Genomic DNA, 15,117 nt, shown 5'->3' with positions numbered 1-15,117 from the left:
ATGTAAACTTGGGTAGAAAAGGACCTTGACAGGTCATCAAGTGTTGCTGGAAATTACAGAAAATTTTAACCAAGTTAGGAAAGTTTTATACCCTGCTTTAGACACTGTCAGAATATTTTTATGCCAAAGGTTACCCAGGGTCAGTTTTGTGCCCTTCATAACTCGGCCATTCATCAAGGGATTTTGAAATTACTTGGATTAAATGTTCCCCATAATGAGATGACATGTCATGTGCAACATCCAGACCCGCTAGCTCTAAGGTAAAGGTCACATTTAGAGGTTAAATGTTAACATGGTATGTTTCTTGTCTGGTCCATAACTCTGTCATCGATGAAGGGATTTTAAAATTACTTGGCATAAATGTTCCCTATAATGAGATGACATGTCATGCACAAGACCCAGACCCATAGTTCCAAGGTCGAGGCCACACTTAGAAGTCAAAGGTTAACATTGTTTCTTGTCAGGTCCATAACCCTGCCATTTATCAAGGGATTTGAAAATAATTTGATACAAATGTTAACCATATTGAAAATGTGTCATGATTTCGACACAGTCATGTCCCTCAGGTCAAGGTCAAGTCACAAAATTATTTATACCTTAACTGTTTTGGCATATTTTGCGTAAACAACTAGCATTCTTGGGCACGCTTTGGGGGCATATGTCACTAATTGTGACAGCTCTTGTTTCATTTGATATTACTTAAAATTAAATGAAATTTCAGTTTTCCTTATAAAGCTGAACTGTTCACATTGCTTGGAGATCACATTAATGAAACATAATTTTTCTTCTAGCAAAGGCTTTGAATGCATTGAAATTGATAAAAAAAAGTTTTTACTTTGCAGCTGGAGTAGGTTACATCCCTGTGGTGCGGATATTAGACTTTGCACCAGGTGAGATGACAGACTTTTCGTGTCACTATCCTAGATGATCTTGGTCACCCAGTCCTTGAGGGAACAGAAAAGTTTAAGCTTCATTTAAGGATGTCAGTTGGAGGGTCCATGGGTGAACCAAGTGTAGCCACAGTCTGATTGTAAGTACACAGTTTTAGAAGGTTTCTTATATTTAAAATAATCCAAAGTGTAAAAGACCATGCCAAGTTTCATAAAATTATATTAAATCAGTTTCACTTTCATTAAAATCTACATCATGGAAACATTTTTAGCTCACCAGAGCCACAGGCTCAGGGTGAGCTATTAGGATCAGTCACCGTCCGGCATCCATCCGTAAACTTCTACTTTAAATGACATCTCCTCATAAACCGCTAGGCCAATTTCATCCAAACTTCACAGGAATGTTCCTTGGGTGAAGCTCTGCAAATTTTTTTCAAAGAATTGAATTCCATGCAGAACTCTGGTTGCCATGGCAACCGAAAGGAAAAACTTTAAAAATCTTCTTCTCAAAAACCGGAGGCCCTAGAGCTTAGATAGTTGGTGTGAAGCATTGTGACAGGAAAGGCCGTACCGGCGACAGTAACCATCAGAACAAATCAACACCCTTTACAATATTTACAAATTTATTTACATAAGATGATTATTTACAATGAATAGATGATATGAAGAAAAAAACTGATTATAAGAAAAAAAAATAAAAGTTCAGTATCACCAGATACAAAGTTCGTATAGTTCCATTTTAATGTGACATGGTACAGTTCTTTAATTTAATTGTGAACTTTAAGTAGCACAAACAAAACATATCTCTAAATCCAGTCCCTTTAAACCGTGAATACGTTGATTCCGTGTTGGCTCCCTATGGTGGTAGGTGATTGCATCCCTGAGCTGACTTCAGAGGATAACAAAAATCATCGTCTTTGCGGTTTACGGCACAACCAGGGGACGTAAGCTCTGCGCTGGGAATATCACATCCAGGCGAGTGAAGACAAGTGAACCTCGGGCATTGTACTTCCGGGTTATGACATCACCAGGAAAATCGTCTGGCGGAAGAAGCTAAAATATATAACATATGGTAAGCACCATAGCAAAACAAATAAGTCAGGGCATATAACTGCTCCTTTGGGTACACCATACCTCCGTAGGCTCCCATAAATAATACGTGCTACTTATACAAAATATATGTGCTACTAAGTTCATACGTCACGTTATTAAAATACGTCACTAATTACTTCCATTATTACAAAAATTACTTACTTAAAAGACTAAAGTTAAAGTATGAAATGATATGAAAAGTATATGATGAAACATTATAGATACGGACATGATAAACTGCAGCTATTATTTACAACTACAAATTAACAAAATTCAATGTAAATCAAACGTTATATCATAGTTGGCATCCATATAATATCTAATGCCATACACTACAACGGACATTAATTAGATGTGCTATAGACTGGCACACAATTACAAATTACAATAATATATTACATACATGGTACTAGACTTGCCATATAGATTTATACATAACAATACAATGCAGTAATGGCGTTCCATAATTAACAAAATGTTTGACATAAGTTTTTGAAACAGTGCTTTACAATTATCATGTTACAAGTTTCAGTATAAATCTAACATCTTATATAAACGAAACGTTTACACTCCTCTTTCTAAATAATTTACAAAAGTCTGAAAAATTTAATAAATCATCCTGACATACCGAAACTAGCCAAAATCACATGCGGAAAAGTAAATGTTACAAAATTCTGTAGAATGAACAAAAATTTACCAAATAAAAATCGTAATGCAAAAATCATACAGAAATCTAACAAATAAATTTCTTACCTCGATCGAGCATAAATTTCTAGCAAGAAAAATTAATCAGACATAGATTCGTCTATAATGTCGGAAGGTGGTGTGCGCAAGGCATATCTAGTCCAGTCTATTTAAAGGGTAATGTCCCGCCAAATACTAAATTTCATGGGATTCACGGCCTATGCGTGAACTCTTACTATTTCTATTTTCACGGGATTCACAATATAGCCAGGGAATCTAACTACTTTGGCGCGGATTGAAATTGACAATTTGAGGCCCATTATAGTGGTTTTGGAAATTTAAGTTATGAAATACAGAAAAACATGAGAGGTATTTTATGCGTGAAATCTGACATTTACCTCAATAACTCAAAAATTTACAAAAAGATGATGCAATACCTGCATTTACACTACAGATAAAATAAGGCCCGTATGTCAATTTGTGACAAGCATTGCCTAGTGGACCTCTACCAAATTTGTTCAAATCATGACCCCCAGGAGTCACTTGATTTTACATAGGAAAATCTTAAAAAATCTTCTCAAAAACCAGAAGCCCTAGAGCTTAGATATCTGACATGTAGCATTGCCTAATGGACCTCTACTAAAGTTGTTCAAATCATGACCCCAGGGTCAAAATTGACCCTGCCCTAGGGGTCACTTGATTTTACAAAAAAATTCTAAAAATAAACCAGAAGGCCTCGACCTTAGATATTTGACATGTAGCATTGCCTAGTAGACTTCTACAAAATTTGTTCAAATCATGACCCCGGGGTCAAATTGACCCCGCCCCATGGGGTTTCTTGATTGTACATAGGAAAATCTTCAAAAATTCTCTTAAAATAAACCTGAAGGCCTAGAGCTTAGATATTTCACATGTAGCATTGCCTAGTAGACCTCTACAAAATTTGTTCAAATCATGGGTGACCCCGCTCCAGGGGTCACTTGATTTTACATAGGAAAATCTTCAAAAATTTTCTAAAATTAAAAACCAGAAGCCCTAGAGCTTAGATATGTGACATATACCATTGCCTAGTAGACTTCTACAAAATTTGTTCAAATCATGACCCGGGGTCAAATTGACCCCGCCCCATGGGGTTTCTTGATTATACATAGAAAAATCTTCAAAATTTTCTAAAAATAAACCAGAAGGCCTAGAGCTTAGATATTTGACATGTAGCATTGCCTAGTGGACCTCTACAAAATTCGTTCAAATCATGAACCCCGGGGTAAAAATTGACCCCTCCCCATGGGTCACTTGATTTTACATAGGAAAATCTTCATAAATTTGCTAAAAATAAACCAGAAGGCCTAGATCTTAGATATTTGATATGTAACATTGCCTAGTAGACTTCTAAAAACTTTTTTCAAATCATGACCCCCGGGGTCAAATTGACCCCTGCCCCGTGGAGTTACTTGATTGTACATAGAAAAATCTTCAAAATTTTCTAAAAGTAATCTAGAAGGCCTAGCTTAGATATTTGACATGCAGCATTGCCTAGTGGACCTCTACAAAATTTGTTCAAATCATGACCCCCGGGGTAAAATTGGCCCCGCCCCAAGGGGTTAATTGATTGTACATCGGAAAATCTTCCAAAAAATTAGCTTAGATATTTCACATGTAGCATTGCCTAGTGGACCTCTACAAAATTTGTTTAAATCATGACTCCGGGGTCAAAATTGACCCTGCCCCTTGGGTCACTTGATTTTACATAGAAAAATCTTCAAAAATTTTCTAAAAATAAACCAGAAGGCCTCGAGCTTGGATACTCACATGTAGTATTGCCTAGTGGACCTCTACATGATTTGTTCAAATCATGACCCCTGGAGTCAAAATTGACCCTGCCCCTTGGGTCACTTGATTTTACATAGGAAAATCTTCAATTTTTTTAAAAAGATAAACCAGAAGGCCTAGAGCTTAGATATTTGACATGTAGCATTGCCTAGTAGACTTCTACAAAATTTGTTCAAATCATGACCCCTGGGGTCAAATTGACCCCCGCCCCATGGGGTTACTTGATTGTACATAGGAAAATCTTCAAAATTTTCTAAAAATAAACCTGAAGGCCTAGGACTTAGATATTTGACATGAAGCATTGCCTAGTGGACCTCTGCAAAATTTGTTCAAATCTTGACCCCCCAGGGTCAAATTGACTCAGCCCCAGGGATTACTTGATTGTACATAGGGAAATCTTCATAAATTTGCTAAAAATAAACCAGAAGGCCTAGATCTTAGATATTTGATATGTAACATTGCCTAGTAAACTTCTAAAAACTTTTTTCAAATCATGACCCCCGGGGTCAAATTGACCCCTGCCCCGTGGGGTTACTTGATTGTACATAGAAAAATCTTCAAAATTTTCTAAAAGTAATCTAGAAGGCCTAGCTTAGATATTTGACATGCAGCATTGCCTAGTGGACCTCTACAAAATTTGTTCAAATCATGACCCCCGGGGTAAAATTGGCCCCGCCCCAAGGGGTTAATTGATTGTACATCGGAAAATCTTCCAAAAAATTTCTAAAAATCATCAGTTTGACATTTAAAACATGTGGCTCATATTACTCAGGTGAGCGATCCAGGGTCATCATGACCCTGGTCATAATTTTCCATCAATATGTGAAATTTTGTACCCTCACCTGGTCACCCCAGCTGCCCCCCCCCCCCCCACACACCTCCCAAAAAAAAAAAAAAAAATTCTGTTAAAATGATTTTGACTTATGAAATTTTTTGCTTCTTAGTATTCTTAGTAACATCCTTAACTTTTTGCCGGATATATTTTTTTACCATTCCTCACCACAAGTCTTTTCAGCAGGGGATACCAATTCATCGAATTTGCTTGTTCCAAGGGGTGTTCACTGAAAATTTACTGACTTGATAGCGAACAGTACAGACCATGATCAGCCTACATGGACGTGCAGTCAGATCTTGGTCTGCACTGGTCACAAAGGCAGAAACACATGCCCCCAGCAGGCTAAAGGTTAAATAATTGAGAATGGTTAAAAAAAAGTCCTGACCTATTATATAATATGTACTTACTGTACCTCTTAGTGGAATTGGATATACTTGCAGTTACTTGCGGAGAACAGGTTTGTACTGGTACAGAATCCAGGAACACTGGTTAGGTTAACTGCCCGCCGTTACATGACTGAAATACTGTTGAAAAACGGTGTTAAACCCAAAACAAACAAACAAACAAAACAATTTTGGCCTAATCTTAATGAAACTTGGTCAGAATGTTAAACTCAATAAAATCTTGGACGAGTTAGATATTGGGTCATCTGGGATCAAAAACTAGGTCACCAGGTCAAATCAAAGGAAAAGTTTGTTAACACTCTAGAGGTCACAATTTTGGCCCAATCTAAATGAAACTTTGTCAGAATGTTACCCTCAATAAAATCTTGGATGATTTAAATATTGGGACATCTGGAGTCAAAAACTAGGTCACAGGATCAGATCAAAGGAAAAGCTTGTTAACACTCTGAAGATCACAATTTTGTTCCAATCTTAATGAAACTTGGTTAGAATGTTACCCTTAATAAAATCTTAGACAATTTCGATATTGGGTCATCTGGGGTTAAAAACTAGGTCACCAGGTCAAATCAAAGGAAAAGCTTGTTAACACTCTAGAAGTCACAGTTTTGGCTCAATCTTAATGAAACTTGGTCAGAATGTTACCCTCATTAAAATCTTGGACTAGTTCGATATTGGGGTTTTCTGGGATCAAAAGCTAGGTCACCAGGTCAAATCAAAGGAAAACCTTATTAACACTCTAGAGGCTACATTTATGAATGTCTCTTCATGAAACTTGGTCAGAATGTTAATTATGATAATCTCAAAGTTCAATTTGAATCTTGGTCATGTAGAATCAAAAACAAGGTCTCCAGATCAAATCAAAGGAAAAGCTAGTTAACACTCTAGAGGCCACATTTATGACCATATCTAAATGAAACTTGGTCAGAATGTTAATCTTGATGATCTATAGGTCAAGTTCAAATCTGGGTCAGGTGGGGTCAAAAACTAGGTCACTGGGTCAAATCAAAGAGAAGCTTGTTAACACTAGAGACCACATTTATGTATGTATCTTCATGAAACTTAGTCAGAATGTTAAACTTGATGATTTTTAAGTCAAGTTCGAATCTGGGTCATGTGGGTCAAAAACTAGGTCACAGGGTCAAATCAAAGGAAAAGTTAGTTAACACTTTAGAGGCCACATTTATGACCATATCTTAATGAAACTATCTTGATGATCTTGAGGTCAATAGGTCAGGTGAGCAGTAGAGGGCCTTCATAGCCCTCTAGTTATATTTTTTTAGCTTACCTTAGGTGAGCTTTTGTGATCGCCCTGTGTCTGTCGTCGTCTGTCCGTCCGTCCGTTGTCAACAATTTGACTGTTAACACTTTAGAGGTCACATTTTTGGCCAAATCTTAACGAAACTTGGTCAGAATGTTACCCTCAATAAAATCTTGGATGAGTTCGATATTGGGTCATCTAAGATCAAAAACTAGGTCACTAGGTCAAATCAAATGAAAAGCTTGTTAACACTCTAGAGGTCACAATTTTGGCCCAATCTTAATGAAACTTGGTCAGAATGTTACCCTCTATAAAAATCTTGGACGAGTTTGGTATTGGGTCATCTGGGGTCAAAAGCAAGGTCACCAGGTCAAATCAAAGCAAAAGTTTGTTAACACTCTAGAGGTTACATTTTTGGCCCAATCTTAATGAAACTTGGTCAGAATGTTACCCTTAATAAAATCTTGATATTGGGTCATCTGGTTTTAAAAACTAGGTCACAGGGTCAAATCAAAGGAAAAGCTAGTTTACACTGTAGAGGCCACATTTATGACCATATCTTAATGAAACTTGGTCAAAATGTTAATCTTGATGATCTATAGGTCAAGTTCAAATCTGGATTCGGTGGGGTTAAAAACTAGGTCAATAGGTCAAATCAAAGAAAAACCTTATTAACACTCTAGAGGCTACATTTATGACTGTATCTTCATGAAACTTAGTCAGAATGTTAAACTTGATGATCTGTAGGTCAAGTTTGAATCTGGATCATGTTGGGTCAAAAACTAGTCACTGGGTCAGATCAAAGGAAAAGCTAGTTAACACTTTAGAGGCCACATTTATGACCATATCTGAATGAAACTTGGTCAGAATGTTAATCTTGATGATCTATAGGTCAAGTTCAAATCTGGGTCACTAGGTCATATCAAAGGAAAAGCTTGATACCACTCTAGAGGCCACATTTATGATTGTATCTTCATGTAACTTAGTCAGAATGTTAAACTTGATGATCTTTAGGTCAAGTTTGAATCTGGGTCATGTCGGATCAAATACTAGGTCAGAGGGTCAGATCATAGGAATAGCTAGTTAACATTTTAGAGGCCACATTTATGACCATATCTTAATGAAACTTGGTCAGAATGTTAATCTTGATGATCTTTAGGTCAATAGGTCAGGTGAGCGATACAGGGCCTTCATGGCCCTCTTGTTTGAAAATGTTAGCAAATATCAACTTACTTGGTCAAATAAAACTCTTTAAACATATTTAAAAAATAAATTTCCTCTTCTTTTCTATTTAGTGTATCTATTTTGGGTTTATTAAAAAAAAGTAACATTTCCTGTTATCGGATAATGGCCTAATTTGTGGTTGAGATATGAATTTGTATCAAAACGGGATTTAATTGGCAGTAGTTTCGAATGCATTAATAGAACATATTTGCCTGTAGACACTAATGACTATCATAATTCAAGACAAGCTTATCTTTCCGGAAAAAGCTAGTGTGAAAATAGTTACTTTAACATGCCTGTAAACATCAATATTTTGAAAAAATCAAACAACATTTTGACATTGGTAAGCGACCGGGGATCGAATCTGGAGGCGGACGCTCGACCATATGACAAAATTACTTTGCTGAAAGGTCCCAGTTTGGCAGAAAACTTGGTTCAGCAAAGAGTCTTTATTCATTTATTTATTTTATTTCCATCAAGCATTGTAGCTGGTCCGACGCAGAGAATTTATTCTTGAGAGAATGTCTTCATATTACCATTAAGCAAAGAATGTATTCCTTGTCATCAAGTTTCTTTTTTCCATAACCAAGGACTTTATCGTATATTTTCATATGAATTTCAGATCGTAGTATCGGACCGCTGATGCAAGCCGGAAAAAAATACTTTGCAAGTGAAATGCTTCAAAACCGGTTGATTTAAAAATACGAAAGTGTTCGCATATGATTTCCGCTGTGAAATGCAATTTGCAATGGTGATATGAACATTTTTGCATACTTTCCAGTAAGGAAATTAAATTCTCTAAAATATACAAATGTAAAATTAATGGTGTGGATTTCATTTGATAGATTTAGATGTAAAACATATTGTTGCCCAGTATTCATACTCCTGCAAACTTGATCAATACACAGAAGTTGATCCATTATGTGAAAGTGACAGTGCTGTTTGTTTGTTAGCTTAATAACAATTTATATCCCCCCATGGGAGGATAGTGCTAGATGAACAAGACGTTCCAATTGTAGTATAAAGCCTATTGTTCTTTAGCTGGTTGGTACAATGCACCTTTACATGGGACTCCTACCTCAATGTTATTATTATATAGTATGGCAGTAGGAGGCCGGAACACATTACCTTTAGTTTTGTTGTCCGACAGTGTTACCATTAGACCTCTGTGTCCAGTCCAAATACTTCAGGTGTGTCTGTTTGTATTTTGACTCATATGGGCGACTCTTCCATAGGACTTTCAATACTTACTATTGTGATGAGTGTGCACTCTTAAACAAGTCTACCTGATTCTTACCAGGTACAAAACACCAACACAAGGAAACGCATTCGCATGTTAGTTCTTCAGTTGGGTGAGCGAGGATCGAACTCAAGTCACCTGGAGCGTGTTTCATCAAAGTTCCTAGGACAAAATTTGATCTTAAGTCCTAAATTTTGCCCAAAATGCATTTCATCAAAATTCCTAAAGTTTTTCCTAAGTGCAAAAATGGTCCTAACTTAGGAGTTCTCCTGGGTTATCCAAAGTGCAAATTATATCCTAAGTCCTGATGCATTGTGGGATGCTGAGTACATCTACACGGTAATTACTTGTCAATGGCAGCGTTTATTGCATTGCTAGATGATAGAAACCGCCGAGCACTCCGTCGGGAGCACACAGCAAGGTGCTAGACACGTTCAGCGACCAACATTTAATTGCGCGATACAGATTTGATAGAAACTGCATTTTTGAAATTATTGACAAAGTCAGAGGGGATGTTACACTACCTACAAACAGAGGCAGTCATGTTATACCTGCACGTATTCAGGTTTATACTGTACCATTGTAACTTTATATGCCAATATTCTTTCTGCTCTTTACGCTGCTTTTTGTTGCATAAACCTGTTTACATGAAAGGAGATTTCTGGTGCACCGGTTACATTGTGAACAAAGAAGTTGATATTCAATAGTTTCTTTTTGTTCTGGAACATGTTTTCAATCATTATTTTGTTAACAACAGTAATTGAAGAATTTTTATTATCGACTAAATTTGACTGTCTTGTATTTGATATGATACTGCAAATTGGAAAAACTACAACGCTAGTCTATACTATGCCTGATGCAACTGGAGTAGAGCATAAACTGACAAGAGATAACTCTGAGAAGGATTTGGGAGTATTGTTTACTAGTAAACTGAAATTTGAGCAACATATAAGCAGTTTAGTGAATAAAGGGAATAAAATACTTGGTCTTATGAAAAGGAAATTTACGTACATAGATAAATCATTGTTTTTGACATTGTATAAGGCATTAGTTCGCTCCCATATTGATTATGGTAACCTAGTGTATTATCCAGTTACGAAAAAATGTAAACAACTCTCTTATTGTGAGAGGTTAAAGGAATTAAATCTTCCTTCTTTAGATTATCGCAGACATAGATTTGATATGATCCAGGTATTTAAAATAATACACAAGATAGATGATGTAAACATGAACACTTTCTTCAGTTTTGCTGGAAATGAGGTCATAATTTGAAACTCTACAAACCAAAAGCCAAAAAATCATTACGTTTAAACTCCTTTGGACATCGCACCATAACAGTATGGAATAACTTACCAGAGGAATTAGTCAACAGTGACACTGTAACTTCTTTCAAATCAAAACTGGACAAATACAGGATATCTAAACGATATGATGTTTCTCAAGTATATTAGGTTTAGACTAGACCGGAGGCAGAGAACAGTTTTTATGACGTATTTCAAGGGGGCTTATTTTAGCTAAAGGGCTATGGAGTGTCCCCAGAAGACAAAAGGTAGACAAAAAGTAGTTTGCATTCGTACCAAAGTCAGTTCGTACTTAACAGCTGAAGGAGAAATTTTCTTTTATCAAAACATATTGGAGAGTGAGGCGCTTTGGATTGCAAAGTTTATATGTTTCAAGGAGACTGGACTGAAAGACTGAGAGATGTAAACCAATTACATAATATGTTTGATTGAACTGTTTAGTGCCTTGTTAGTCCCCTACTGGTTGAAAACCAGTTTCGGGGACTATAGGAATGCGCTTTTCCGTCATTCCGTCTTTCCGTCATTCCGTCCGTCCGCAATTTCGTGTCCGGTCCATAACTCTTTTATCCGTGAAGGGATTTTATTATTACTTGGCACAAATGTTCCCCATGATGAGACGACGTGTCATGTGCAAAAACCGGACCCCTAGCTTAAAGGTCAAGGTCACAATTGGAGGTCAAAGGTCAACAGGGCTTTTTTCCTGTCCGGTCCATAACTCTCCCATCCATGAAGGGATTTTAATATCGCTTGGCACAATTGTACCTCATAATAAGATGATGTGTCATGCACAACTTTCATACCCCTAGCTCAAAGGTCAAGGTCACACTTAGAAGTCAAATGTTAACATGGCATGAACAGGGTCTGTTTCGTGTCCGGTCCATAATTCTTTCATCCATGAAGGGATTTTAATATTACTTGACACAAATGTTCCCCATGATGTGACGACGTGTCATGCGCAAAACCCGCACCCCTAACTCAAAGGTCAAGGTCACAATTGGAGGTCAACAGGGTTTTTTTCCTGTCCGGTCCATAACTCTCTCATCCATGAAGGGATTTTAATATCAATTGGCAAAATTGTACATCATAATAAGACGATGTGTCATGCACAACTTTCAGACCCCTAGCTCAAAGGTCAAGGTCACACTTAGTAGTCAAATGTTAACATGGCATGAACAGGGTCTGTTTCGTGTCCGGTCCATAACTCTGTCATTCATTAAGGGATTTCAATATTACTTGGCACAGATGTTCTCCATGATGAGACAACGTGTCATGCTCATACTTAGAGGTCAAAGGTCTAATTCAAGAATGACTTTGTCTGGAGCATTTCTTCTTTATGCATGGAGGGATTTTAATGTAACTTGGCACAAATGTTCACCACCATGAGACGAATTGTCTTGCGCCAGAACCAGGTCGCTAGGTCTAAGGTCAAGGTCATACATAGAGGTCAAAGGTCAAATTCAAGAATGACTTTGTCCAGAGCATTTCTTCTTCATGCATGGAGAGATTTTGATATTACTTGGCACAGATGTTCACCACCATGAAGCACACTTTTTTAGAATTACGTCCCTTTGTTGTTACTATAAATAGATTACATTGTAACTTTTTTATTACTGGCCGTAGGGAAAAATCGAGACCACTTTTCTGTGGTACAACATGCATGTTACATCCAATATTTAGGTGTATTTTGATCTATCTCTACCTGGTAAAGATTTTCTTGTGGACTTACATTTTATAGATTTTTTTTTTTTTTTTTTTTTTTTTAGGATTAATTTCACTTTGTTGTTACTATAAATAACTTTTATGATAACTTTTTGTATAATCGGCCAAAAAAAATCCAAATGAAAACAACTGTACGTTTTTATATCTGCAAATTTTAATCCAAGTGCTTTGTTATATTATATTGTATATATAGTACAATATTGTTTATACATCATAGACAGATATCAGTTCATTATGTTATACTGCAGTAGAGAAAATTAGGTGCCTTCCAGTAGGGGACTTTGTATTGCATGGCAATACTTCATTCACTTGTTACATGTGGCACACAGTTCAATAACCATGTTATGGTTGGTAATTCCAACATGATCTACATGTACCTTGGTCTGGTATGGAGTAGGAACTAAGGAGAATGTTTATAAAAGCGGATTGCATATGGGTAATTCTAGTATAAAAGTATAGACATAAAGTGATTGGTAATAACAGGTGAGTGACATATATCTTTAAAATTTCAGCAGTTTCAAACTGGCAGTATGTTCCTTTAGACTGTTTGTCAAGAACTGTTTGCATAGCTACTGTTACGCACAATAGGCACAAGCATTTATAACTCCTTGTCAAAGTACCACCTTAAAAAGTCGGCAGATGTGCAAGCCTTCAAAAACTGTATGGGTGAGTACCCAGCCCGACAGGAGGGAGATACCCCTCCTGTACTCACCCACTATCCTGTGCATATAATCTATTTGTCCTTGTACCCCTTGTTTGTCAATTGGTACTGTAGTAAGGTATAACTAGACTATATAGAGGTATAGTCTAGGAAAGCAATATCTATCTTTATCATATTGAAATAGTACTCAAAATTATTTGATGTCGGTGTTCATGAGATAGTTTTATGCCCTGTAATAATCCCTGTAAGGAAAACATAATTGAGCCGTGCCATGTGAAAAGCAACATAGTGGCTTTGGTACCAGCATGGATCCAGACCAGCCTGCAGTCTGTACAGTAGCTTAATATGATAAACAGAAGCAAGTCTATCAATTGTCCAGTCTTGTATATTGGCTCTTACTGCCAATATGCAGACCATAGGCCACATACCTTGCATACCAGAATCAGTGTCTTTAATGATGTAAACTTCAGTAATAATTGGCATACAGACACTAAATAGAAAAATGGCGCGAAAAAAAATGGTAGTCGCATAATGGCGGATACAAATAGTCCTCAGTTTTTTTGCTCTCTAGAGCTATTTTCCTTATTTTCTTTGCAATTTTTTTGCTAAAACCACATGACAGATCTATGCTTGACATGTAGGTAACATTTTCATAATGAAATAACAACCAGGGATCATCCTACAAGGCGATTTGAGCGATATCGTCGCTTTAAAGTCGGCCACTTCGCCTAATTATCGCCTGTGGGCGAAATCCGAATCGCCGAGTTTTTCAGCGAGTTATTATCTGTATACTTAAAGTTGTAAAACTTGATGCATATTCTAGATTAAATTATCAATAAATCCATAGTCAACCCCGCCTGCCGTACAAAATATTGTAAAAAGATAGCCATTACCTACGAGTTTGGTATTATTTTCGAAAAAAAAATTAAATAATTAAATTAAATGTATAAATCTGAACAAGTTGATGCAAAAATCAGGCATTATAAAAGCACGAGAATCAAAACATGAATGAAAAATTTCACGGCGTTTTGATCGTGCAACTGTTAAATTTATGAGTTTCGGACATGTAAATTTCGGATAAAAATTTCACGGCGACTTTTCATAGCTAAGTTTATACTTTATTTAGAAATTCATGAAAATGATAATGCAAGAATCAATTTCCTTAAATAATTACTGTTTATAAGTTACAGCTAGACCCATAGACAGTGGATATATAGGCAGGAAAGTATGCTATGCCTATTCTTCTCCTTATATAAATTCCTCAACTTCTCCCTAAATTCTGTGGAGGGTCACTTCTCCCTAAAATTTTGACCTAGGATGATCCCTGACAACATGACAAAATTTTTCATAAAAACTTAGATAATTTGGGGTCTCATTTTTTAGCTGATTTTGCAGTTTGTGTGTTTGACTGAAATTATTTTTCTTGCATCAAACATGATCCCCACTTTTCTTTTGATTTTTTAGCTCACCTGAGCACGAAGTGCTCAGGTGAGCTTTTGTGATCGCCCTGTGTCCGTCCTCAGTCGTCCGTCCGTCCGTCGTCAACAATTTGACTGTTAACACTCTAGAGGTCACGATTTTGGCCTAATCTTAATATAACTTGGTCAGACTGTTACCCTCATAAAAATCTTGGAAGAGTTCGATGTTGGGTCATCTGGGATCAAAAAGTAGGTCACCAGGTCAAATCAAAGGAAAAGCTTGTTAACACTCTAGAGGTCACAATTTTAGCCCAATCTTAATGAAACTTGGTCAGAATGTTAACCTCAATAAAATCTTGGATGAGTTTGATATTGGGTCATCTGAGGTCAAAAACTAGGTCAGCTGGTCAAATCAAAGGAAAAGCTTGTTAACACTCTAGAGGTCACAATTTTGACCCAATCTTAATGAAACTTGGTCAGAATGTTACCCACAATAAAATCTTGGACAAGTTCGATATTGGGTCATCTGGGGTCAAAAACTAGGTCAAGGGTCAAATCAAA

At 36.7% G+C, this 15,117-nt stretch overlaps 1 protein-coding gene across 1 annotated transcript in view; it reads left to right on the top strand.

Annotated features, from left to right (window-relative positions):
• LOC128555133 (echinoderm microtubule-associated protein-like 6) overlaps positions 1–9,020 on the top strand; it is a 30,771-nt gene extending 21,751 nt beyond the window's left edge. Inside the window, exons 5-6 of the mRNA XM_053536643.1 lie at positions 843–1,030; positions 8,840–9,020. Of these exons, the coding sequence (XP_053392618.1) occupies positions 843–851 (9 nt within the window). The 3' untranslated portion in view covers positions 852–1,030; positions 8,840–9,020. The remainder of the gene's footprint in view (positions 1–842; positions 1,031–8,839) is intronic.
• Positions 9,021–15,117: the final 6,097 nt, after the last annotated feature.

This window comes from Mercenaria mercenaria, chromosome 2 (genome assembly GCF_021730395.1).
Source record: "Mercenaria mercenaria strain notata chromosome 2, MADL_Memer_1, whole genome shotgun sequence".
In the NCBI taxonomy this organism is placed as follows: domain Eukaryota; kingdom Metazoa; phylum Mollusca; class Bivalvia; order Venerida; family Veneridae; genus Mercenaria; species Mercenaria mercenaria.
The sequence above is the reverse complement of the archived record's forward strand: the minus strand, read 5'-3'. Positions and strand labels throughout refer to the sequence as shown.